We start from the raw sequence: 27,415 nt of genomic DNA, 5'->3' as shown, positions 1-27,415 counted from the left end.
TAAGCCTTCCTTAGATGCATCTGTGTGCAATACAAACGGTGATCAAAACTTGGGTAGGCAAAGATGGGCAGGTTGGTCAGTAGTTTCACAAATCTGGATACCGCATCTTGTTGCTGAACTGTCCATGTTATAGGCATGCGAGAGAGAAGCTGTCCTTTATCTCCTTTTAATGTTCAACCTTTCTTTTTTTCCATCTCAGGCTGTGTGGCGTTGCTTGTCTCAGTTGGGCTCTGAAGAAGCTGAAACAGGGGCGTTGCAAGTCGTGAAAAATCTTAGATACAGGACCGGTAATAGCTTAAAAATCCAAGCAATGTTCTAACCTCTCCGACAGTGCGAGGCTTCTTTTCTTTCAGAGCTATTACTGCCCCCCAATCCTCTTCATCAATTTGAATGCCTTCTCTAGACACCATTAGTCCCAAATACCTGACTTGCTTCTTGAAAAGCTCGCATTTGGCTGGCCGAAGCTTAATGCCATGTTGTCGCATTTGGCACAGCACTTGTTTCAGATGGTTCACATGTTCTGCACAGGTTTTGGAACAATAAAGGACATCATCCAAATATGGCAAACAACACTCATCTCGGATGCCCTCTAACACTCCTTCCATACACCTTTGAAATGCAGCAGGTGCATTGGATAGACCAAAAGGGATTCTGACCCATTCATAAAAGCACCAGGGTGTGCTAAAAGCTGTTAGTGCCTTGATTCCTCACTGACAAAATATGGTATGCACTCCCTTGGTCCAAGATAGAGAACCATGAGTTGCTTGCTAAACTGTCCTGGATCCTCGGCAGTGGGTGGCGATCAGGGATGGTCTTGCGGTTCAGCTTTCTGAAATTAACACACAGGCGCAGGCGGGGGGGTTGTCTGCGCACACACACCATTGGTGAAGAATAGGCTGACTCTGACTTGTTGATCCAGCCCTCATTTAAAATGTTTTGAATATACTCCTTTACCTCTTTGTGTAAAGGTCGTGGAATGGAGTTGTAAGTGCTCTGGACAAGAACAGTGTCTGTGGTGTGGATTTATATTTGGAGCCCAGGAATACATCCAACATCTCCTTCCTCACGTGCAAACACATCTGATTCTTTGTACAGCATCTGCCGTGCAACTTCCTGGTCCTGCTCAGATAGACTTTCAGTATTGCTCTTTTGAATTTTTAAAGCCTCTGACAGCACGTCTATCAAGCTGATGTCATCAGTTTGGTCAATGTTCCCCATGATGATCTCTTGGATTACATTAAAGCCAAGTAGTGGACTGCTCAAGGTTTATTGACTCACTAACATTGAAACATAAAGAGAGATTGACCCGTGTTTGTTGCTGACAATCTCGAGAAGAACCTCTATTCACCCATCAAATGGAATGTCTGTCCCATTGGCGGCAGTGACTTAAAGTGGGTGGTCTGGCAGAAGACTTTCCAGTGGTTGGATAGTTACATTTGGTATGACTTGTTGCACCCAAGATTTTTCCACTATGGTAACTTGTGCCCCACTGTCCAATAACATCTGCTGTTTTTTTCCATTTAACTGAGTTACCAAAAAACTGCCACCAATTAGCTGTGCAACACGCTTTCTTTCTGTGCTGTTTAAGGGGTCTGGTCGAGGGTAGGATTTTCTCTTTCAGCTGTAAAGTTTCTGTGATGGGGGACTTAGGATTTGCCCTGGTCACTGGTGGTCCCTCCCCAGTGACCTTGTCCAGTTTCCCTGTGGATTGTTCTTCCTTAAGCAGCCAATTGCTCGTTGCCCCTCTTTTTCAACGGAAACAGTGCGTGCAGCTGCCATTTTCTTGGGCTATACATTGCCGACATTTACCTTTTACTTCTGACTGACTGTTTCTCGGGCGGCTGAGGGGTACGTGTGAATTTTGTTTTTCCAAACTCTTAGTCAGCGATGACACTTGTGCAGTCAGCTCTTGTATGGCAGTATGATTAGCTTGGACCTGTGTCTGCATTTGTACTGGGTCTTGCCTGTTACAATCTGGCTGCACTGTATTGACACTAACTGCCTTTTGTTTTTGTGTCTGTCCCAACCTGTTTTGTCTCTCAGGGTCCTCACTTAATGACTTTATTATATCTAGTATGAAGTCATCAGTAACGTCCTGTTTTGAGGTTTAAGATCATGTCTGATGTATGAGCATTTTATGTTTATACCTTGGTAAAGTGAATGTAAAAACACTCCCTGCACTAATGTGCTGTCGTATTGAACTCCTGTGCTCTGTTTCGAAGCGAACATTACACGATGTTTTAACCCCATCAATCTATACATGAATTGTTGCGGGCTTTCTTTCTCATATTGTTTTGCATTGCTGAGCTCCTGGAATAATTCTGTACTGCTCTTATCCCTAAGATGAGCTCTGAAAAAACGCTTTAGCTATGCTACAGTTAAGCTATCTTTGGTAACAAGCATGTCTTTAAAGGTACCAGGCTTGATTATTTTGAGCACTGTTCGTATAACCTCAGCCTCTGTAAACCCTTCAACAAGACCAGCATCTATTTGTTTAGATAGGTTGTTATAACTCAGATCAGAATCGGAATCTGACATCTGACCACCATGAACTTTAATTCTCTACGTGGCAGCAAGGCAGCAACATCGGTTAGTTTCACCAAGCCAGTTACCTGGTCGGCAACCATTGGTGTGGGTACTGTCATTATTTCTGATGCAACTACTGGTTCAGTCTCTGACACTTCTGCTGTAGCTGCTCCTTCAGATGCTTGACGCCTCCATCAGTTCCCTTCAATGTTTGCAGTTCGCCAATGAGGCCATGAAGCATAAGCAGACGAGACATCCCTTGATCCTCAAGCCTCTTCAGTAGTTTACTCCTCATGTAGTCAACAATGAAGTCAAAAAGTTCCACTTCAGTGGAGTCGTCATCTGGCAAATCTTCGAATACCTCATCATGGTACGCTTCTGCAAGCTTGTAGAGAACTTCTCTGTTGGCGGTTCCGATCAGCTGATGAAGCTTCTGCTGGATCTCCCACTGTAGATCATGTCGAGTGGTCATCTCTGGATGCCAGAAGTCTGCCTCTTGGATCAACGGCTCAGGAAACAGGAAATCAGGATCCCGCAGTTCATTGATGATCAGCACCAGTCCAGTAGGAGGCACTAACTCCCGGACGAGCCCCCACTTTTGTTGCCTAGTCTGCCCGGCAAGCTAGAAGGTGAAGAGGGTCTTCTGTCCAGATTTAGTCATAACTGTTTTAATTTTTTATTTCCTCAGTAGAACTTTTATCTGTGGATGTGTCTTTGTGAGTGATGTCGCAATTTCTGGCAAGTGTCTGTAATCAATTATGTTTTTAAAGTCTTATCGTCATGACTGGGACCTAATCTATTTCCACAACAATGGGCCATTGTCTGTGGTTGAAGTGTCTGTAATCAATGATATTTTTAAAGTCTTATTGTCATGACTCGGATCTCATCTAGTTCCACAACAATGTAATCAATGATGTGTTTAAAATCTTATCGTCATGACCGGTGAACTCCAGGTGGGCTGTTTGGAGGGGGCGTTGTGGTACCACCCCTTCAAGATAGTATACAAATGTAGTGAGTCCGCTGTAACTTCGCACTTGCGAGAGGCTGCCACCATTGCTGGAAGCTCGCTTGTGCCCGGAATATTCTGTAGAAATAAATCCTTCGAAGGACCTGTTCACCGATCTCCAGTCTGTATTCAGAAAATCAACATTCTCTCTACCCGGAACAAAACGAACACGCGGAAGACAAAGATGGTCTTCTAACAAAGGACAACTGGATACTTCCTGCCGGTGTCTCAACGTGCGGCAAACGCTGTGACAAAAATAGCAGACACACGTTGAGCTGCTGCCTTTGTGCTCAAATGCTACTCTATGCCCCCAGTGCTACTGTACCTCCTAGTGGATGGATGTGGAATAGTAACATAGAAATGGAAACTGCTGAAAAACTACACTATTTAATCTAGAGAAAATAAACAAATACATTAAAAAAATATATAGAGTGGTCTCTGTTTTTATCCACTTTAATTTCCTAATTCAGTCTGTTTAAACATTTCTACAGAGAGCTGATCTGAGCCTATCCTTCCTCTGGACCTGTCCAAACTATCGAAATCTGCTCTCTTTAACTTTTTCCCCTATCTTGGCTTTGACTGTACCTCTGATGAGCTCATTTTTAATCCTATCCATCCTGATCACTCTTAGAGAAAATCTCACATCTTAATTTCTGCCACCTACTGCTCTTTTTCATGCTGTCTTGTCTCTTCCTCCTCCACCAATTCACACGTATTTTCTGTCTTCTGCTAATCTTCATTCCTTTGTTTTCCAATGCATGGATCCATCTTTCTAAATGTTCCTGCATCTACTCCCTGATTTCATTGCAGACAGTAATGTGACCTGCAAAACATTCCACGGGTATTCCAGTCTAACATCATCTGTCAGCCTATCCATCATTATTGCACAGGAAGGAACTTAGAGAAGATCCCTGATGCAGTCCAATCTCCACCTTAAATTCCTCTGTCACACCTACAACACACCTCACCACTGTTCTGCTACCCTTATACATGTCCTGTACTGTTCTAGTATACTCCACTCCAAACTTCCTCATGCAGCTCCACGGTTCCTCTCTGGATGGGCACGAGAACACTTTTCCTCCATTTTTCAAGTATCTTCTCACCCTACATTATTCTATTAAACAACCTGGTCAAAAACTAAACGGCCACCTCTGCTTGATGCTTCCATACCTCTACAGGTATCAGGACCAACTACCCTTCCATTTTTCATCTTTAGTGCCTTTGTAACTTCTCCCTTACAAATCATTGTTTCCTGATCCACCACAATTGCCTCTTCTATTCTTCCTTTGTTCTCATTTTGTCATTCATCAACTCTTTAAAGTATTCTCTAAATGTAAATTGAATTTTCCTTTGAATGATACACATTTGTACCAAACCAATAACATGTGAAATTGAGTGAGTTTTGAGGCCAATATTAAATGGACAGCCTTTGTTCAGTGGTGATGTTTTTCTCAAATTGTTCAGTATAAATTGCCCCAAATTTCCCACAGTGTATTTTCTCGCAAATCTATGAAACTGAAAATACTAAGTAGTTTTGTCTTACTTACTGTACTATAAATATTTTTTATGCTCACCCTCTCAACAGCAACCTCATTGGCCGCTGTGGCCTCTGCTCGATGTGAAATTCCCAGATAAACCTTGGGAATGACGGGATCTTTTCCACGAATTTCCTGCCGACTCTTTTTGACAAACAGATTCCTGCCTGCTGTCAAAACCCAGAGGTTGGATATGAGCGCGCCACCAGCAAAGCCTCCGTCCAGCAAATTGTCATTCAGGTAGACCATTGCTTGCCACGGCACACGAGGGGCCAGGGTGATCCGTTTAGATCTCACAGTCAGTAACTTGGAAGCTGGAAAATAAGCAATGCAACATGTGCAACCATTTAGGTCTGAAACAAATCACAAACAATCACCAAGTTGAGAAATGTTGTTAAATACTAATTGATAACAACCTGAGGACTTTAGAGCTTCTCTTAACTAATGATCTTGCAGTAGGTTCACCTAAAGCAGGCTTCCCCGATCCTGGTCCTCGAAGGCCGGTGTCGGTACCAGATGTGATCGGGGTCACCTGCCAACGGCTTCACGTTACAGGATTGGCCTTAAATTATCCCTTTACAATTGTTCAATAAAGTTATATGGAGAAAAAATCAGATTGATGTTAAAATATTGGAAAGAAAATATTAAAGATGTAATTTAAATAAAACAATGTATGGACTGAAATTGTAAAAACGTAAATAAACCTAAGAATAGAAAAGCAGGGTACTTTAAGATTAAAGAAATAATAAAATCGGCGTCAGTATAGCAGCGCTAACGAAATGCGCAATTCAGACATGTTCACTTCGGTCTAGTTTCTTTTTTAACTGTTCACAAATCACAACACATCACGAAAACAGTTGTAATGATAATACAGTAGAAACACATTAGCAATCTAAACTGACAATATTTGTCACATCTCAGGCAATTAATTTGTATATTTATGATTTATTCAATCTATTTTATTATTTATTCAATATATCTTGCTTTTATATTCTTCGGTTTATTTACATTTTTAGAATTTCAGTCCGTACATTCTGTTATTTAAATTAGATCTTTAATAGTTTCTTTCCAATGTTTGACAATCCTGTAGCGTGACGTCCTTGTTAGGTGACCCCGATACGATCTGGCAGCACGATCACATCTGGTACCAACACGGGACACCTGCAAGTTTTAGATTTTAGGTTTCCGTTCTCCAACGCCCTCGAGGACCAGGTTTGGAAAAGTCTGACTTAAAATAACCTTGTAACAACTTTTACTTCATCTACAACCTTGACATGTGGTCCGCCAGCCGCCTATTTGTGGCCTCCAAACAGTTAGGGCATTTTCACACTCCACTTAGCACAGTGCTCTACACCCGCGATCAACATTAGTCAACATTGGGTACGTGCTGCAGCGTGCAGCCGAGGCTGGGCACAAGGTGAGCGCTTGGCACAAGGCCCACGCCATGAAAATCACGAGTTGTATTTGTTTTGGTTGCGTCAGCATATTCTTCCCGAGAGTTTTCTCCATGCAAATGATCAAGACATCCGGCGACTTCACTGCTGCGAGTGCAAGTGGAAAGCTCTACAACAGGGCTGTCAAATGTATGGCCCACAGCCCGCAAGATGATTTAGGGAAGTACACAGCGAATCGGTTAGTGTTAAATTTCCAGTTTTTGATCAAATATGCAGTAAATAGTGTTATTTTAACACTGTTAGGATAAAAAGTTACACTGTCAGAGTAAATGTCCATGAGTGTTGAGGTGGATGTAACCTGAATAGCACTACCTTGAGTACCTACCTGAGTAAGATACTGAACTCCCAGTTGCTCTGATGCTGCGTCATCAGGAGGTGAATGAGTAGTCGAATGTAAAGTGTTTTGAGGGCCTTGTAAGGTGGAAACACGCAATATAAATGAAGTACATTGCTATATTGGCATATATAGGAAGTTATTTTATTTATCTTTCTATCTCTATGTGCAGAAAATAGAGACCAGGGCGCTAATTGCTGTTATATACAGGTGCTTATCAAAAATTTGAAAAATCCTCAAAAAGTTGAATAATTTCAACAAACAAAAAATTTGTATAATGTGATTCACACAGCAGAGAAGAGCGCAGCCAGAGAAAACCTTCAAACAATCAAATAGTGAACAAACATTTAATACCGTCTTAAAGTAAACAAAAGAATAATGAAGATTAAGATTAGAAGCATCCAAAGGGAAATATGTTTTTTTTGCTACGAAACACATTTTTATTCATTAACTGATTCATATGAATACAAATCAGGAAGCGCGTCTAAATTAATTGATATTCAGTTGAATAAAATTTGTCTCACCGCATTTTGTTCAGTGATGTCGATGGTCACTTGTCTCATTTGTGTGACAAGTGGTAGGCTTTATATGCAACCTGGATTTGCAGCACTAAATTATGACACTGAGATTCCTGGAATCAGAAATGAATAGTTGCGAAATCACTCTCTGAATCAGATGACATTTGTTTGGCCTCTGGGCACACAACAAAATAAATCAGTGACATTTTTATTTACACTGCGTACCCATGCAACTATGACATGTACTTAATGGGAATCCATTTCACAAGTGTTTTTTTTTTTTGTATGGTATACCAAGATCGTCAAAACTTTTATTTATTGACTCACTTTTTATACAAATTGGTGTTCCTCTCCAGATAAAAAAAAAAATAAGTATATTTACTTTATTTTAGTGATCTCACTCTCCCGTCTTCTTTCCAATAGTATGGAAACAGTGAGGCCAATTCTGTTTTTATGTCCACTGAAATTATTCATTATCATTTGACATTGCGTCCAGCTGGCAATGGTAATGCTTTTAGGTAATTTTTAAAACTTTGTCATCTACCTTTCGTCCCTCTTTTTATGACCACTTAAAAATATGGACTCCAACATTTTTTTAATATTTAATTATTCAAATTGTATCTAAATCATTAATTAATTTGAATAATATTTTATCTAAAAAATAAAAATAAATACATAAAATAATATTAATTTATACATTTATAAAAAAAGATCCACAGGGAGCCACAGGAGAGGGACTAAAGAGCCCCGTGTGGCTCCAGAGCTGCAGGTTGCAAACCCCTGAACTAGTCAAACCCATGATATTACTTTCATTTTGCATCTTGTTTGAGTGTCTGCAGTGATTTTCCTAATGTATTGAGAAGACATGCAGAGTTTTCCTGGAGAAAGCTCTCTGCTTTACATGTGATGACAGAAATAACCTTGACCAGTTGCTGTTCCAACCTCTCTTTCTGCATTGCAATGTGCCTGAGTTAAATAAAGCAAACATGTTGATCAGAGTTGCTGTCTTTTGGTGTGTTGCTGCTAGATATTTATCTGAAACAAGTGAACTCTGTCAACCTGATGGAAGACCCTCACTGTGTGAATATGCTTTCAAAAATGTTTGTTATGAGATTTATGGAGAGTCTAAATCTTGGAGTCAAGCAAGGAGCAGCTGTGCACAGCGAGGAGGAGACTTACTGAAAGAGTCGAATGATGCCGTCAAGATGTTTCTGAACGACATCACCAAACAGAGAAGTGGCATTAACCTCACCTGGTGGCTGGGGCATGGGGTTTGCAAGGACAGCCTGGATTCCTCATTGGGTGAGTATGGTGCATTTTTGTTCTTCTGTTGGTCACTGACATTTTGAGAGATGTTGCCTGTTATGAAGATTCTTCCAGCTGCACATATGTGAAGCAGAATCCTTTTCAGCTTGTTGTATCGTCCGACTGCAACCGCAAACGAGGCTTCATCTGCACCTACAGTAAGTGTCACATCCTTTTGGTTATACTCATAGACATCATCTATTTGCCAAGGTGGCAAATCCAGGTCGAGAAAGCAAAAACCCTGCCACAGTTTGGCTTTAGCCATTGATGCTAGCTAGCTAGCTCCCTAGCACCTGGGGGCCAAAGCCAAACTGTGACAGGATTTTTACTTTCGCGACCTGGATTTGCCACCTTAATCTATTTTTGTGAATTTACAAATCCAAACACTTACTGTCATTTTTTTTTTCTGGAAATCTGGAAAGGTTTGCCGTTGTCACAAAACACACAGGTGAGACGTATATTTTGTTAACAGTAGGAAGCAGAGTCAGAATTGTAATAATGGGCTGCTTTTGCTTATGGTTACAGAAAACGTTGACATTCAAATCACGTAAGTGAGACTACTCAAAAAGTCAGACTGAAAAGTAAAATTAAAACTGTTTATCGCTGTTGTGTGACACAAACCAGGGTTCAAAAGGAGTGAACACCCAATGGCTCCCCATATTTATAACATTGTAGACCTCCTTTTGGTATGTGTTACAATTCTACAGAAATATTTAGTTGTCTTGTGTACATTGGGCTGACATTTATGGTTTATTTGCCAAAGGAAGCTGCCAATGAACTCATGCGAATGGAAACCGAGGCAGGAGAGCCAACAGATGAAAGTAGGGTGGGTTATTAAATGTACTGTACACTTGGATGAACAGATGGTGCTTAACTCTTGGAAACCTCCAAAAACAGCACTTTAAAGATCATGAGACAAGTAATATATACACTTCCAAAAAAGAAAAAAACTGAGGCACTACAAGTTAGTTAATTAGTGTCCCTTACTGAGCCATTGTCAAAACATAGATTTTCACATTAAAAGCTTTGGATGTACTTTACCGTCCTTCATCCAGGAAAGTGCACAAGTCTTAAATAAACTGTAGGAAATAAAGAACATTGGCCCTGGATATTTGGTTACTAAGGATTTTGATCTCTATACCAATATTGCACATGAGGAGGGACTATGGCCCTTGCACATTTTTTAGAAAGGAGATCTCCCGAATAACATGGAACCAACAAAGGGGACTTTATATAGAAATGTTTTTCTGTTTCTCAACCAAATGTACAAACAACAGAAAGGTACAGCAATGGGATCTTGCTTTGCACCCAATTATGCTAATTTGTCTTTTTGGGATGAAAAAAAAAATTCTTATTCAAATATGTTCTTTGATAAAATAGTATGGTGGGGACACTATATAATGATGTGCTCCTATTTTGGTCTGGGTCAAAAGAGGAATTGATTAAATTCCGTGGCTATTTAAATAATACAAACACATTTCTGTGACAGAAATCACATTTCTCAATTTAAAGGTTAGGGTAAGAAGATCTTCATACTACAATCTACTCACCGCAATACAATCTTGAGAAAGTTGAGAGCTGATAATTACCCTCCATAGCTGCTAATAAAAATAAAAATGAGATACATCCCTCATAATCAATTTCAGCAGCTGAGGAGGATTTGTGATGATGACACCCATTTTGACCATCATGCTCAAGTTATGGGACAAAGATTCATAAGTAGAGCATACAAAAAATTAATTATTTCTACGACTCATCAGAAAGCTAAGAGTCCAAATCTAAATGATTTATTAATTTCAAAACAAAAGAATGAAGAAAGTAGAAATTAAGTGTACTTTGTAACAACTCACACGAAGCAAATCAAACTAAACAGTTCAACAAAATTGGAATATCCTTACATGTGACAGCTTACTTAGAGAAGTACTTCCACATACTCCAACAATTAGCTTCCGGAAGGCCCACACCCTTAGCAATAAAATAATCAAGAGCTATCTTCCCCTTTACAAAAAAAAAAAGACTTGGCTCAGTACAAAAAGAGGCAACTTTAGATATGACAACTGTGCACACTGTAATACCGTAAAGACCACTTTTTTTTCTTTTTTCTTTTTACAAATACATTAAATCAAATATAAATTCATGTATTAACTGTATCACTTACTAGGACTACCTATGTGGTCTACAAGCTTGAATGCCCTTGTGGCCGTTTCTACATTGGTAGAACTAAGCGCAAATTTAAATCTAGACTTGCTGAGCACAAACAAGCCATAAGAACTGGCAATGCTCTATACTCTATAGCACTGCATTATAAATATTCCAATCATTGTAATAAAACTCTAAAAGCCTATGGTATAGAACATATACCTGAGTCTATAAGGGGAGGTGATAGATTAAAAAGAGTTCTGCAGAGGGAGTCTTTTTGGATTTACACTTTAAGAGCCACTAAGTTTCCTGGTCTGAATGGTGAATTGGACTTCTTTCCTTTTCTTTAAGATCTCTTTTGTAAAATGATATTGTAAATAATTGTATATTAATTGTGTTTCTTTTTTTAGTAGTGACTGTCAAGGCGCTATCTGTGACCCCTGCACGATCTGTGACGCGCATGTGCGGAAGATCGACCATCTTGGATCGCTAACTACGGCAACAACACTAGAACAAAATACCTTCATATGCCTGTGTGATATTGCGCGTTCGTAAAATGATACATGAAAAAAAATTCAGATTCTTGATGAATGTTAAAGTAACTAACTAAGTAACTATGATCCTATAAATTTTAAAGATGAACATTTTACTCTTGACCCTTATTATATTTCCTGTGAATCTGCATTGTTATACTTTACACAAAACACAAAACACTTCAGCATGTAAAACTAAAATAAATACAAAACCAAATATTTTTAATTATTCACAAAACAAATATGTCAATTGCAAGTAAATAAAAAAAATACACATTTGCAAACAACGTGTTACACTATGATAATGGCCACACATTGTTCTAAAGTGTGTCGAAATCTTTTTTTATTCGTACAAGATATGCTTGGGTACAGAACTGCTTTGCTTAAATAAAAATAAATAAATAAACAAAAACAAACGTGCACCTGTCCAGTACCTTTCGCAATGTCTGTTTCATTTTGCGTGTGTTAACGTGCTTTGACCTATGTGATTGCCGTAGTTAGCGATCCAAGATGGCGTGTCACAGATCGTGCAGGGGTCACAGATCGTGCCTTGACAGTGACTTTTAGAGTATTGTTAATTGCTGATTGCTGATTGGATGTTTAGTACCAGCCGATTGTGTGTCCAGCCCACATGGAACATGTGACTTACCCACACTCTAAAAACAGTTGGGTCAAAAATAACCCAACTATGGGTCAAAAATGGACCGATCCTCTACTTGGGTCAATTTGACCCAACTTTGAGTCAAGAAATGAATATTGGTCAAATAATTGGGTCATTTTGTATAAAAGAAAGTTGGGTCAAATTAACCCATGAAGTGGATCGGTCCATTTTTTTAAGCTATAATTGGGTTACTTTTGACCCAACTGTTTTTAGAGTGCATAATAAAACAGTTCTATGACAGTCCATTTCAGCTTGCCTTAACAAAGACCTACAAAGGCCAAAACGCGTAGCCATTTTTTTAATCAACTGGCCATGTTTGAATAAAGGTCTTTTACCTGTATTGCCTTTGGGTGCCTCCGTTTTTTTCTCTTTTTTTTCTTTTTTGGAAGTGCTTTGCAGATGTTGATCCCTCCAATGAATAGCATCAAAGAGAATTTTTTTTATAAGAAAAAAAAATCCAACATAGCAGCGCTCCTGCATGCTCTGATTATATACACTTTTCTATGATTGAATCCCTACTCTGTATTACATATAACATTTAAAAATACTTCTTCTGCCAAGAAGAACATTATTATTCACTACTCACTACCGCTAATGATTCAATGACATACCTCTCTTCTCATTTGTTACAGAACAAATTCATTCTGTATTTGTTGAAAGGCACTCAAAATCTGACACCTGAATTTGCCCTTGAAAACATGGGCATAATCAGTCAAATCATTGACTGCAGCATTAGCATCCTTGACATCTCCATGAACAAATGTGACATCCAGACCAACCCTAACCCTACTGTAAGTTTAAATAACACATAAAATCTTTTGGAGCAACTGTCATAATACTTAACTCAGTGGTTCTTATCCTTGTTGGAGGTACTGAATCCCACCAGTTTCCAATGCGCATTTACGGAACCCTTCTTTATTGATTGATCACTTGAGTCAGTTGTGTGTCTTGACCTGCGCCCAACCCTTGAGATTGACTCACTCTAGGGTTCGATGGAACCCAGATTAAGAACCACTGATTTAACTACTGTTACTGCTGCAAAATAGTAATGTGTCACTACCTCCCCCCAGTCTTTATTTGAGGATATGTTTGAGATCTTTCGGACCATTTCAGTGCTGCTGGGTTCAGCAACATCACAGAACATTGTCATCAAGTACTTAACGGGTACCATCTATCAGAGCAGGTTGGTTCTGACTTTCTTCTTAGAACTTGACATTTGTTGACAAGCAAAATGGTCAAATCCCCCCAAAAATCACTCAGTCACAACCCTGAAGATCTCAGCAATGCCATTCTGGGCTCAGTGGAAATTGGTGAGTTCGTCATAATGCCCCCATATTCCATTCTTCAAAGTCACATTGGACAAAATGAAAGGATCATTGCTCAGGTGCGTGTGTGTGTGCGCGCGCCATTGGCATGTTTTTCCACTTTTGTTGTCGTAAGCGACACTCTTTTAGCAGGTGTTTTGCTTTTTAGATGGCTACATTCTCAGTGAATCCCCATCCAACTGATGACATCTCTGGAACAGTTTGTAGCATTTTTCTGAGTGATGGAGAGTCAGATGTTGAGTTGGCCAATCTCACAGAGATGATTGAGGTATAACTGTGATAGGACAAAGTTTGTAGCACCGAAGTATGCACAACAGAATTTTTGAGATGGCATAGAAGAAAAACGGCAATGACATTTCATACTGTAATGCTAATAATTGTATTGAGAATTCAATGTCAAAATGGAAATACATGAAAAATACATTTAAGTCACTTTTTTATAAACACTTTAAAATACCACAAACACTTTAAAAACATTGAATTTATTGAAAGATACCAGGTGAAATGGATAAGATAAATATACACTGCTAAAAAAAAGAATAATAAAGGAACAAATATTGTTAATTGTTTAGATTTTTTTTAGCAGTACATATATACATATATATACACTGTTCAAAACAATTAAGGGAACACTTTGTTCTTTTTAATTATTTTGAGCAGTATATTATACAGTCTGTGTATCATCCCACATCATCCCATCTTTTCATAATAAGGTTATTTTAGTCAACTAAACTAACGAAATAACTACAACTAAAATGAAAAAATAAAAAACGTTTTTGTTGACAAAATAAAAACGAAAATGCTTTAAAAAAAAAATTTAACCTAACTGAAACTACATTTTACACTTCCAAAACTAACTAAAACAAAAATTATAGTGAAAATGTCTTTAGTTTTAGTCTTTGGTAATTAACTGAATACATGAGCTTTGGGGTTGATTTTAAATGTAAGTAATTTAAGTATATTTATTTCATCAATATTAATCAAAAGAAGGACGTTTCAAAGTGTGTTGCACAGAAGTGACGTCATCTAGCAGCAGCCAATAGAAAAGCACCTTCAGATGACATCGCTCCTCGGTGACAATTTTGTATTGTTTGCCTTTTGGCACCAATAGCTCGCCTTGCCTTCTTTTTCATTTAAATCAGCTGAAAAAATGCTAACTAAAAAGTGTGTTACTTTTTTTATTTTACCTTGGTATTTATTAAATCTTGCACACAAGTAATGCATAACATTATAAAAAAACGAAAACAACTAAAACTCTCTAAAACTAAGCATTTTTTTAAAAACTGAAACTTATAAAAAAAACTAACAGAGCCTCCCTGAAACTAATTAAAACGAATCAAATAAAATATATATTTTTTTAAAACAACTCCAAACTAAATAAAAACTAACTACTGTATAATGAAAGTTCCAAAACTATAAAATACATAATTTTATTTATCCATTATCTATACCACCTCATTAGGGCCGTGTGTATGCTAGGGCCTTCTCACACTTTTGAGTTAAAGGCACGAGATTGCATTTCATATGATTTTCACCGTTTTCGAAAACTGCCAAAGTAAAATGATCCAAATATGAATGTTCATATTTGTTATTTTTAACATAATCTAACACAATATAAACTACAATGAAAACAAAATCTCCTTGGCAGAGGTAATGATACCAAATTGTTTCTCCACAGATATTTATGCCCCGCCCAGTCACTCCAACAATGATTAACCACACAGTCATACTTGAAGAAAATGCAAAGGTAGTGACCGCGGTCAATGTCTCAGACCCTACGATGTCCATCTGTGTCAGAGTGGAGCCCAGTGGGAACATGTCCTTGATTCTTACACTGTCTCAAGTGTCACCTCCGAATTCGAGCTACTTTGCAAACATGACCATCCTAAATCAAACAGGTAACCATTACTTTGGGCTTGTTGTGATTGCATTGTTGTTTATAATATGTTGTAAAATTAAGGGCAGGAACTTTCCTTTAGTAGGAAATAAATGGAATTGGAATGGAGCAGTGGACCAGCTCTACACCCTCGGCAGGGTCCTCAAGGGTGCTTGGGAGTTTGCCTAATGTGTTTTGTGGAGTAGGAGAAGGCATTCAACCATGTCCTCCAGGAGATCTTGTGCGCCAAGAGTATGGGGTACCGGATGCCCTCGTATAGCCTGTTCGATCCCTGTAGTCAATTTTCTTTGACAATTCTGTTCATAAACTTTATAGAGAGAATTCATATATAGCTAAGGCCAGGGTTGGGAGGGTTACTTTTAAAATGTAATCCATTACAGTTACAAGTTACCTGCTAAATTTTTTTTAGTTAGTAACGTAATCCAAGTATAATAATATTAAAGTAATGTAACTGGATTACTTTTGGATTACTCCAATATTGAGTATGCTCATGAAGACAAAATAAAAATAAATATCACCACAATATATATTCTATACAATGTGCCTCTGCTATTTGCGGGTGATAGGGACCCGGGCAGCCTACAAATAGCAAAAATCCTAGTGTAATCAAAGTAATTAATAGACAGACAGACATCCAATGAGGATGACGATGTGCGACATCAACTGCAAAATGAACTTTTATGCCAGTAACAAGTTTAGCCGTGCATATGTTGCGTATGATGTTTAAATAGTGAATTGGTGGGAAGAAGATTTGTTTGGAAGGTGTAACTCACATTATGGTTGTAGGCTAGCGGGCCAGCTAGCAAGAAGCTACAGCTACATGCTACAGCATGCCGCTGGACTCTCAGCTCAAACTTTCGCTCCGAGTGAGTTCCAGTGAATACCGGTCGCCATTCCCTCCTCCCGTCCGTGAAGCTTTTTCAAACTGCCCGCGTGTGGATGACGCGACTAGTCAGTTTATTCGTTCCCACCTCCCCGACATGTAGCAATGCGTGCACGCACTCTCTCTCACTCTCTCTCTCTCGCTCTCTCTCTTGCTCTGTTGTTCTCTCTCTCTCACTCTCTCGCTCTGTCTCTCTCTCTCGCCCTCTTTCGCACTCTCTCTCATCGTAGAAATTGTAATCCCTCAAAGTAATCCCCATTTTTAATAAATGTACCTGCAAACTGATTACATGTTTTTTCCTGTAACTGTAATGGAATACAGTTTAAAAAAAAATGCAATCTGATTACGTAACGGCGGTACATGTATTCCGTTACTCCCCAAGCCTGGCTAAGGCATTGGGGAATCTGATGACCACAGTATTTCATCTCTGCTTTTTGCAGATGCTGTGGTGCTGTTGGCTTCATCAAGCCGTGATCGTCAACTCTCACTGAAGCGATTTTTATGAAGCTCTGTTCTCAGTTCTATGTTAGTCAAACTTTTTCTTTCTTTTTTTTTAATCAAAGAAGGCTATCAATGGATCATAACCCCAGAGATGTTACAGCAGAGTCCCGGGGAATGGCACATTAGCAGTGAACTCTTTAACTCCACATGGGAGCCAGGCATTACACTGAGCATCAGCACTTTTATGACCAAGTGCGTGTACTGGAGCATAGAGCGACAGATATGGAGCACTGATGGCTGTCAGGTGAGTGTCTACCAGGTACATCTTTCCAAAACAACATTCCCTGTACTCTATTTACACAGATCCAAGAAGGGGGAACATTCAAATGATGTCTTTGTTTGAATGATTTTCCTAGTGGCAGCTGAGCTCAGTTTGTTGTTGTTTTTCTTGTTAGTCACTGTATTCTTTGATGTTGTAAATATCAGTCAACACATATTTGTAAATTGGGTTAGGGAGAGCTCTGAAATTTAATACGATGTTGTTTTTTCTCCAGGTTGGGAAGCAAAGCACTCCCAGACAAACTCATTGTCTCTGCAACCACCTCACTCTTTTTGGGGGTTCCTTCTTTGTGATGCCGAACTATGTGGACATAACACGCACCGCTGAGTTGTTTAGCACCGTGTCTCAAAACTATGTGGTGCTTTCACTGCTTTGTGCTTTCTTTGGCCTCTACTTGGTCACTCTCTTGTGGGCGTGCTATGCTGACCGCAGATCACTCTCCAGAGTGAGTCAAAGAAATCTGTTTTTGTAACTATCAAAAGCATCCAAAGATACTCACCCACTAGCCTGTCATGTCGATATGCTAACCATTTCTTCTTTCCAACCCATTTTCATGCCCATTGCGATGATCAAATGTCAGAGGAAGATGACGCTCCTGGAGGACAACCACCCGTGTGCGCAGTACAACTACTTGATCAGTGTCCAAACTGGACAGCGCAAGAATGCAGGGACGACTGCCAATGTAAGTCTTTATACAGGAAATGACACACTAATAGGTGTTCTTGAATTGAACACAATCACGAAAACGGATCCTCCATTGGGTAGAGAACAGAGGATCAAATTCCATTTTGTTTCCTTTGAAAATTCTTTAGTTACTTTCGCATTTGGCTGAATGTGAGCAGAGAATTTTGCTTTGTACACCTCACAATTTAACTCGTCACATCACTTCAAGTACAGTACAGTAGGGATGTAACGATAGCGGCAACATCGTGATATCGCAATATTAAAATTGCCACAATATCGTTATCGTCATATCACAATATTTAAAGCAGCACATCTGTTAAAAAGGCAAGGTTGTATTCCATTTGTGCAGTTCTAGCATCCTCTGGTGGTTAGTTTATTGAGCAGTTTAATTTTAATTATGAAGGTTTTGGCGGCTATCACTCCTATAAATCAGTCATACCAGCTAATATTTTTCAACATCTCTGCCAAAAAAGCATTACTTTTGGCCCAGTCAAACACACCATTGTGAACCACATAAACGTTTTCTTTTGAGGGCCGCATGCAAAATAATCGAAGGATGCCAGAGCCATTTTGAAATTGTCGACTTTATTAACTCATTCAATCCCAGCAATTTTCCCTGAAGCAACCCCCTTTGCTCCCGGCTGTTTTATCAGATTTATTGGAATATTCTGTTCTATTGCTATAAAATCATAGAACCTACCAAAAGAAAGATTAGAGTCTCTTCTTTCATCAGGAAAAAAGTATGCCACCTGCTGGCCATTTTTTCTAATAACTAGCATTGCTTTAAGCGACTTCTTCATGTCTGAAGCTTTATCAAAGCCTACTGTATGCTCTAGCATACAAAAACATAAAAATTTATAAATACATTTTTGGGAAAGAAGGTATTTAAAAAACTTATTAATATGTTTTGGGGTTTGAATGAGTTTTAAACACGCTAAAACTAATAATTCAATTAATATTTTACTATAGTTTAGCTGGTTTTTAGTTATTTTTAAACAGGACATTTTGGGATTTTGTTTTTATTTTGGGGTGGCCCACACCCCTGTATCCCACAAGAATAGATCTGCCCAGCCCTGACCCAATCTTCACAATCAGAATCAAAGGAAGAGTAATTGGTAATAAAATGACAATTTTAAAGCAGTGTTTACTTGAGGATCTCAGTTAATCATTAATGTGATATGTTCACGAATTAGACCTTGAAACAAACAGCGGAACACGGAGGAAAACATTTTTGCTTCTGGAACTGAAATATCTGACTTAATCAATAAAATTACAAAGAGAAATAATTGTGTTTTAGATTTGAATCGTTGTTTTTTTTTTGCATATCTAGAAAAGCAGGCTGTGTCAAAAGAAATTTTTTGTATATGCTGGGGGCCGCTAGAAAATGGATGGTGAGCCACAAATGTGCCCCGGGCCATAGTTTGAACACCACTGAGATAGCCCATGATAGTTTGCACCGCTGAGCCAATTAGCGCACATGACAATGACATGACCAAGCCAAATTCTCTTGTCACTACTGTTATTATGTACAAAAATACAATATTGTGCTTTTTCTCCCAATATGAGCTTTTTTGTGTGTATCGTGGGGTTCATATCGTGATATTGATCGTATTGTGATGTTTGGATATCGTTACATCCCTAATATACTGTATCTTTAGTTTAATTTGCTGGTTATGAGACGTAGGCTACATTTTGGTGTCGAGCATGCTAACTTTAGGTCTGCTGATGTGTGAACACAAGATTCATTGTGTGTGTCTCTAGGTTACAATGACGCTGATTGGCTCAGAAGGACAAAGTGACGCACACCATCTCACGGATCCCGACAAGCCTGTGTTTGAGAGGGGAGCTGTCGACTTGTTTATGCTGGCCACACCCTTTCCATTGGGCAACGTTCGAAACATTCGGCTCCAGCACGACAATTCTGGAGGTCATCCGTCATGGTACGTGAGACATACAGGGCCTGGCGTAAATCTAGCATAAAATGCTCTGAGCAAGGATGTGGTTGTCTTTCTTTTAGGATTTTTGTATGAGGAGAGATTTGTCTAAAAAATATTCATACAAATACATTTGTGATTTTCACGTGTTTTTCAGATCAACAAACAAATTCGTCATTTTCACATGTCTTTTTTAATTTTGTGAGTGCATTTTCCATGACTTTTGCTTGCGAGTTGTCGAAAGTGCGTTTGTGGATCGTTGCGCACGCTCATTTATTTTTGAGACAAACATCACGCTGTTTCGAGATATTCACACACACACAAGCGCTCACATATTTATATGTGTCTCAGGCCCGTTCCTCCGCCGTCCCAAGGGAGGCAGTGTTACTGTCTCCATTGAACGGGAACAAGCCATTTCTGTTTCTCGTTTAAAATTGGACATTGAGAAACAGAAATCAAGTCTTTATCTGACTTTCTATTATGTGTATATTTTGCACAAGTCGGGAAACAAAATGCGACCTTAGTTTGTTTCCTTTGAGCTTGTTTTGCTTTCACTCGAAATACATTTTTCTTCTGCTGTTAAATTTTCTTCTTCTACGCCAATAAAGCAGCAGCGGCCCACTGATCTGTATATAACTGTAGCTTGTGGCGGGGTGGTCACTATTTTTTAATAAGTAGACGGCACGGTTTGTGCTACTTTGAAGACCCCCTTTTTTGTTTATTGCCCAGTTTCTTAAGAACTCAATATTAGATTTGGCAGAGGCATCTTTTGTTGAAATACAGTTATAATTCTTTAATTAAGAAAATATACAAGTTTCCTTCTGTAAACATTACTAAGGATATCATTTATACATGTATTTGAGGCAAATTGCATAATGTCTCAAGTCCTCTTTTTTATGTTTAACAATTTTAAAACATCATAAATCATGCCGTTCTTGGGAGGAGTAACGGCAGCGGTGCGGCTTCAAAAGTCTTGGCCTATTGGCTATCCAGTAATATATACAGATCAGTGCAGCAGCCAAAGAGCAACGAGCCGTTTCTCGTTTAAAAATGGAAATCAAGCCGTTATCTGATCTTCTATTATGTGTTAATCTTACAAAATTCAGGAAACAAAATGCGACCTTAATTTGTTTCCCTCAAGTTTGTTTTAGCTTCACTCGAAAGACACTCCACTTCTTTGGCCCCTGCTGCTTAAGTGGCATAGAAGAAGAACATTTAACAGCAGAAGAAGAGTGTCTTTCGAGTGAAAGCAAAACAAGCTCAAGGGAAACAAATTAAGGTCGCATTTTGTTTCCCGATTTGTGCAAAATAAACACATAATGGAAGGTCAGATAAAGACTCGATTTCTGTTTTCAATGTCCAATTTAAATGAGAAACAAAAATGGCTCGTTCCCATTTAATGGAGACAGTAACACTGCCTCCCGGTGGACGGCGGAGGAACGGGCCTTAGACAGATGTGAATATCTGAGCGTGCGTGTGGGTGTGTGGGGGTGTGCGTGTGTGGGGGGGGGGGGCGTGCATGTTCGTGCGTGTGCGTGCGTGTGTGTGTGAATATCTCGAAACAGCGTGATGTTTGTCTCAAAAATAAATGCGCATGTGCAACGATCCACAAACGCACTTTTGACAACTCGCAAGCAAAAGTCATGGAAAATGCACACAAAATTAAAAGACGTGAAAATCGCGTATATATTTGTGCATCTGAAAAACATGTGAAAATCAAGAAAATGTTTGTAGATCTGAAAGACACGTGAAAATCACTAATTAATTTGTGTGAATATTTTTGAGACAAATCTCTCCCCATATTTTTGCAAACGCGTGGAGTTTGCGCTGTTGTGGGTGTGAACACAGCTTGCTTCCTGGCCAATGGAAGCAGCTTTTTTCATCGCCTTTAAATTCAGCACAGGGGAGGTGTATGGTCTACATGGCGGAAGCAGAAACGGCCTCGCTGGAGTCCATGCATGTACTTACTGATTTAACGGATTGCTTTTGTTGTTCAGGTACATAAACAGGGTGATCATACAGGATCTCCAAACTGAACGTTTTTGGCACTTCTTTGGTGACTGTTGGATAAGCAGCGACCGTGGAGATGGTATGACTAAGAAAATATTCAATGCTGCAAAGAACAACGAGGTTTCCTGCTTCAGGTAAGGCCAAATGTCTTGAAAGCGTATGAGCACGTAATGGGCAAACTGAGTAATGACATACTTGCCTCTTTATTATCAGGAATATATTCCAGAGCAGAACATCAACGGGTTTTAGGGATGAGCATATTTGGGTGTCCATTGTGGATCCACCATCGCGGAGCCCTTTTACTCGGGTTCAACGGGTTTCTTGCTGTATGAGCCTGCTCCTCTGCACCATGGCCATCAATATTGCCTTTTGGAACATTCCAGAGGATGAGGATTCTCCAGTAGTCTTCTCCATTGGTAAATCAGTTTTTGAATCAAGATTGTGCTTCGATTGCATCAATTTATTCAGCGTGTGAGTGCTAATGCTTAGAATAGAATAAACCTTTATTTGTCATGTAGACACACATACACGAAATTTGACCTCTTCATTTGACGCGTCGGGGTTGGACTGGGACAAAAAAATCGACCCTGGCATATTTAGCTAACTAGTGTTGTACAACCGACTCTTAATTTATGTATGCGTTCCCCAAAGAAATGTTTTACTGTCATCCTAACCCCAACTGTAATTGAAGTGTACATCACTGTAGCTATACATTCCAGTTGTGAATGAGCTGGGATCTGTTAGCTTGCTAAAAGCCAAGTTGCCTGTACAAAACAAAATAAAGCATGACATTGACTGCAGTATGTCAGCCACTATTGCTTGCATAAGTTGCAGCTGTTCCATGTCCACCCCCCATTTTTAATAGTAGCATTATGTTTAAAAATATATATATATCACTTAAAAAAAAAAACACTTCCCCGGTCAACCGGCCGACACCATCTGACCCCAGGACCGTCGGCCAACCGGGAAATGTCCCGGTACGCCCGATGGCCAGTCCAGGCCTAACAGTAGTCGACACATTTATAGGATGAAAACAATATCACATTAATAATCTGAATATGCGCAAAACCTTGATGAGTTAAATGGCGACTTATTAATACTGCGCAGCTATTTTGCGGGATCACTGGGTAAAAGAGTCATTCATGTCAGTCTAATGAGTGCGATTGCCTTTCATCTCAACTAGGATAAACTCAGTTCAAAATGTTAACTTTAAAGTGCTGTTGATCCTGGCATGAGAATGAGAAAAGAAAAACACAAGTGCAGGCTGATGTTTGCATTACAAACAGCATCTGAATTGGAACAACTCACCAGCAGAGGGCGCAAAGGGAGACTTACCACAGTGATTCTAAAGTGGTTAAAGGTGTACTCAACACTAAATTAACTTTTTTTGCTGATAAACTGTATAAACTGATGTCTACATGTCCTGGTCATTATGTTGACATTTTAGTGCATGTTTGTTGACAGCTTGAATTTGTGGCAAAAACTGTGTGTTTGCTGCCATCCTAAACTTAAACACTGGGATAAACTCAATTTGTCCCCTCATTACACGAGAAGTGACCGACCGACTTTGTCACTTGTGGACGATGACGTAGTCGGCTAGTCGCCCCCGCCACCCACCGGCTCAGTCTCGTACTCGGCTCTTTTAAGGGCCATTTAGTGATCTCTAGCGCTATCTAGTGGTCAAAGAATAGAATTTGAAGTACACAGGAGCACGCACACACGACAGTGGCTCAGAGACAGCACATTTCGCAAGTCTACCACCGATTTTTATTTTGCGTGAGCAAACGAGCATCTCGGCGAGCGATGGCGACTCGGCAGCCGTTGTAAAGCCCGGCAAGCGACGCCGAAAGACCGATCGAGCTGGAATTAGCCGGAGCAGCTAGCGGGATTAGTCGGAGCCATCGGCCAGAGTGGCTAACGAGAGTGGCTAGCAGGAGAAGCTAGTAAAAATAAAATAGCTAGTAAAAGCTTGCGAGAGCAAAGCAGAAAGTGACAAGTGACGGGCCCGAATCATAGGAGTTAGTGACGACCACCTGGTGAGACTACATCAATGTGATATAATTAGTGATTACTAGACCTACGATTATATATTTAAAAAATACGTCGATATGATAGGCTACAACATATTTTTTTGCATACTATTGACATAAACTGTTTATAAAATGAATGAATTATTAGTTTACCACTAGATGGCGCTAGGGATCACTGAATGTCCCTTTAAACACCTTCTTAGCAGTTGCTGCTGTCAATCACAGCCAGTCCACGCCCAACCCTCTCCCCATTCGCAACCCAACGGTCCTCTAGGCAACACCCCCCTTTTGATCGTCGATTTCAAATTGTGAATAGTGAGGGGTGGAGCAAGAGTTGAGTTACTCTTTAAAAAATTAAGTCAAAAGTATTTTTTTAAGTGCATCCAATCATTATTTTATAATAATGCTTTAAAAGGAAAGCACCATAAATATGTTTATGACATTTACAGATAGGCCAGTTCACCCGTCACCCAGAACAAGATTTGAGTGGATTGTTTCTATAAAAGTGGGTTGTGTGTGGGAAACTGTGAGTTCAGTGGTACCACTACAAATCTGCACATGATCCCTATTCCCTGCCCAGGCTCACTGCACATTACGTGGCAGGACATCATGGTGGGGGTCGAGAGTGGTCTTCTCATGTTCCCAATTAACATCCTCATCATCACCATATTCCGAAGCATCAAACCTCGCATTGTTTCAAAGACTGAAAAAAGCAGCTCGGAGGAGACATTGAGACCCCGCGTGGTTACCATGGCAACCATTCTGAAGGTGAACTTTGTTCTACTATACATGGCTTAATGATTCGTGATAAGTTTTTGTCAGCTGCGCATGCAATTGGTTGTTGGCCCTTCTCATGCAGGAAACCGAGGAAGTCGTCTCTCTGGTGAGCAGAAGTCAACGGAACAAAATGGCACAAATGTACAGATTGGAGTCCACTGCTGATCTCTTTTCAGCCTTGAGCAGAGTGCATGAATTCGTCCATCTGATGCAAGGTACCCCAATTTTCATGCAAGAGAAATACAGTAGAGATGCTATAAAATTCTTCTTGGGGTCTGTGTGCCAAGGGGAAAGTGAGAGCGACCTGCATTGGGTGTATTGCAGCAAGTTCCTCTGGGCTGCCCTTGGTCGTCTGCTCATGTGCCTGGAAAAGTTGGATGGAAAGAACTTCCCAAGTCCACAAGACTACACACAAGCACGAGACCTCACCAACCTGCTGGTCCGCAAGGCCGATATGGTGTTCAGCAGTCATTTAGCCTGCTGGTCAGCTTTTTCTTCGCCTCTCACACTGCAAATATGAGCACGTACTGGGTCCATTTGATGAGAATATGTTGTACTCTTATTTCCTTTTTTGTGGCCCAGCCCACCTCCAGTGAAAAAGAAGAAGGCGTCGTCCGGCTGCTGGTTGCCTTGGTGGTGTGTGTTCCTCGGATGGTTCCTGTTAATTTCCCTCAGCGGCGTGTCCACTTTTTTCACCTTACTCTATGGATTTTACTATGGCAAAGCAAAGTCCATCAAGTGGATCATGTCTCTGGGCCTCTCTCTCTTCCAGAGCATTTTTATATTACAGCCTCTCAAGGTGGGTCCTGATGAAACCTGTCCATCATAAAACACATTCATTCTTGGTAGAGGTACTCATTCAAAATGATCCTGTATACTTAAAGTATGTTCTTTATTTTTATTGCGCCCCACATTTTAATAGAGTATTCACAGCACTTGACTTTTTCCATACTTAAGAAAAATATCAAACTATAAAAATCAAAGACTTGAGGCTGTCATATAGCGACCAAATGTGCATCAACAAACTATTGAGCCAAGGCTGTGAATGCTTATATACAATGCAAGTGATTTCATTGTTTTTGTTTTTATTTTTAGGACATTTGTACACAAATAGAATGGGAATTATTTTCATTGTGTCATAACAAAATGGAAGGAATTTAAGCACTGTCCTATGCTCCAGATGTACTGTACGATTATTGTTATTATTATTATTATTATTATTATTATTATTATTATTATTATTATTATTATTATTATTATCATCACCAATATTATTATTATTAGTAGTAGTAGCAGTAGTATTTAATTATTTTTTTTAAAGGGACTTATCAAGGTACTTTGTAATTTAGCTTTTTACTTGAGTTTATTACAACTTTTCTGAGGTGCCTATTTCCCAAAATGCACATGTGAATGAGAACAAGCCATTATGAACTTGGTCACTCTGTGATATCTCAGTAAGTGAAACCCAGAGATTCTCAATGCTGATAAAGTCCAGAGTGTTTGGGCATTTTGGCAAAAGAGTTACAAACAAATGAGAAAGCAGAAATAAGTGTCTCATCCCCCTGTCTGTTTGTCTGTTTGTCCGTCCATCCGTTTATCTATCTGACTCACTGACTGATCTACTGTAGCTGTTGTTATGCCTTAAGTGCTTCAAATGCAATTACATATTTTTTCACTTTATAGGTCATGAGATTTTCTTTTAAATATATTTTAAAGGTGATTGGAGTTGCTGTATTTTTCGCCCTGTTGCTTAAACCAGTAGCTGTGGAGGAAACGGAAGAAATTCAACAAGTGCTGTCAGGTAAGTGGTCAAAATGCTGTCTTTAGCTCCCGTTGCCTGGAAAGTGGTAACTTGGTTTTAAGAGTTTTCCAACAGCATATGGATTCCAAATTAGTCAGACTTTCAATGATTGTCAAAAAAAAAAAAGAGTGGAAATTCAAAAAGATCAGTAAAAATGGATGCTGCCATTTTGTGCATTATGGTCATCTGATTTGAATAGTTGAATGTTCTCTTCAAAAAGTGTGTTGTACAACTTATACACAAATATTATGATGCTGTGATTGTTAACGAGAAGATAATGATACGAAAACTGTACATAGCAAGCAGCAAGCTACTTCTTTTCAACCCCAAAATGTGTACCATACCCTCCCTCTCCCTGGCGAATGTCTCCCCCTAGTGGATCACCACAATATATAGCTATTGATTAAAATTTTGAACACATTTATATTAGTATTCTTTCTGACCTAGATTTGTGTTTAAAGTTGAACACCGACATTTTAAAGGGAAGTCAACTCATTTTCATCACAGTTGAATTGAGCACTGTGTTCTTAGTAACTAAGAAGAGTAACTTTGGGATGCGTGTTCTATTTCACTAGTGACAGACTTCTCATTCATAATTCATGAAAATAAAGGTATCCTATCGTTCCATTTTGGGACAGTGCTCTTATGTAACCATGAATCTAAACATATCGGAATGTGTTACAGTTTTTGTATACATTTTGTAACATTAAAGTTCCAGGAGACTAACTGGTGCCTCTTTTTAATTTTACAGAACAAGAAGAAAAATGCCGGCGTTTTTCCAGGGGGGAATTCTGAGGGTACAGTAATAACCATGAGTCGCACTCATTAGATGAAAAGTCCTGATTATATTCTTGTATATGCTTCTACAACCTGCAGCTATCTGGCAGTGATGATTCAGAATAATTACTTCATATGAAATTTTATGTTATTTAAGTTTTCTGTCCTTCCCTTGAAGGGTTTATGTAAAGGCTGCTTACATTAAATGTTGTTGTATATTATCGTATTGAGCAGGCTGGCTCTTACAAACACTTCAGAGCAAAAATGTATCATTAAAATGGAATAAGCATAATTACTATTTGAGTGCAAAGCGTCACAAAGAGTGCATATGTCCTCCACAAACATGAGTCGTAAAATTCTGGAGATATTCTTTAATGCTGTTCTGAGTTCAAATATGGGATTAAATAGAAAAGGTGGTAAACATTACCATGGTAACTGAATTAAAAACAAGTCTGTCCCTTCAAATTATCTTTGAGGAAAGTGTGGCAACACATATAATTTAAAA

At 39.3% G+C, this 27,415-nt stretch overlaps 1 protein-coding gene across 1 annotated transcript; it reads left to right on the top strand.

Annotated features, from left to right (window-relative positions):
* The first annotated feature begins 8,578 nt into the window (after positions 1-8,578).
* Positions 8,579-27,010, top strand: pkd1l3 (polycystic kidney disease 1-like 3). Its single transcript, XM_086071404.1, has 23 exons — positions 8,579-8,609; positions 8,681-8,836; positions 9,101-9,126; positions 9,204-9,225; positions 9,303-9,364; positions 9,442-9,504; positions 12,644-12,802; positions 13,082-13,194; positions 13,272-13,395; positions 13,485-13,604; positions 15,015-15,234; positions 16,680-16,861; positions 17,112-17,342; positions 17,478-17,579; positions 19,343-19,521; positions 21,513-21,659; positions 21,739-21,941; positions 24,136-24,323; positions 24,415-24,547; positions 24,620-24,815; positions 24,915-25,131; positions 26,049-26,133; positions 26,885-27,010. The coding sequence occupies exons 1-23, from the start codon at positions 8,579-8,581 to the stop codon at positions 26,926-26,928; spliced, it is 3,003 nt and encodes a 1,000-aa protein (XP_085927530.1). The 3' UTR covers positions 26,929-27,010.
* Positions 27,011-27,415: the final 405 nt, after the last annotated feature.

Source organism: Leptonotus elevatus, chromosome 3, assembly GCF_054856555.1.
Source record: "Leptonotus elevatus isolate MCC_2025b chromosome 3, RoL_Lele_1.0, whole genome shotgun sequence".
NCBI lineage: Eukaryota > Metazoa > Chordata > Actinopteri > Syngnathiformes > Syngnathidae > Leptonotus > Leptonotus elevatus.
The sequence above is the reverse complement of the archived record's forward strand: the minus strand, read 5'-3'. Positions and strand labels throughout refer to the sequence as shown.

Coding starts and splice junctions, on each gene's coding strand:
- pkd1l3 (XM_086071404.1), top strand. CDS start 8,579: ATGTTTCTGAACGACATCACCAAACAGAGAA. Junction 13,195..13,271: donor GGTACCATCTATCAGAGCAG/GTTGGTTCTGAC, acceptor AAAATCACTCAG/TCACAACCCTGAAGATCTCA. Junction 25,132..26,048: donor TTATATTACAGCCTCTCAAG/GTGGGTCCTGAT, acceptor TATATTTTAAAG/GTGATTGGAGTTGCTGTATT.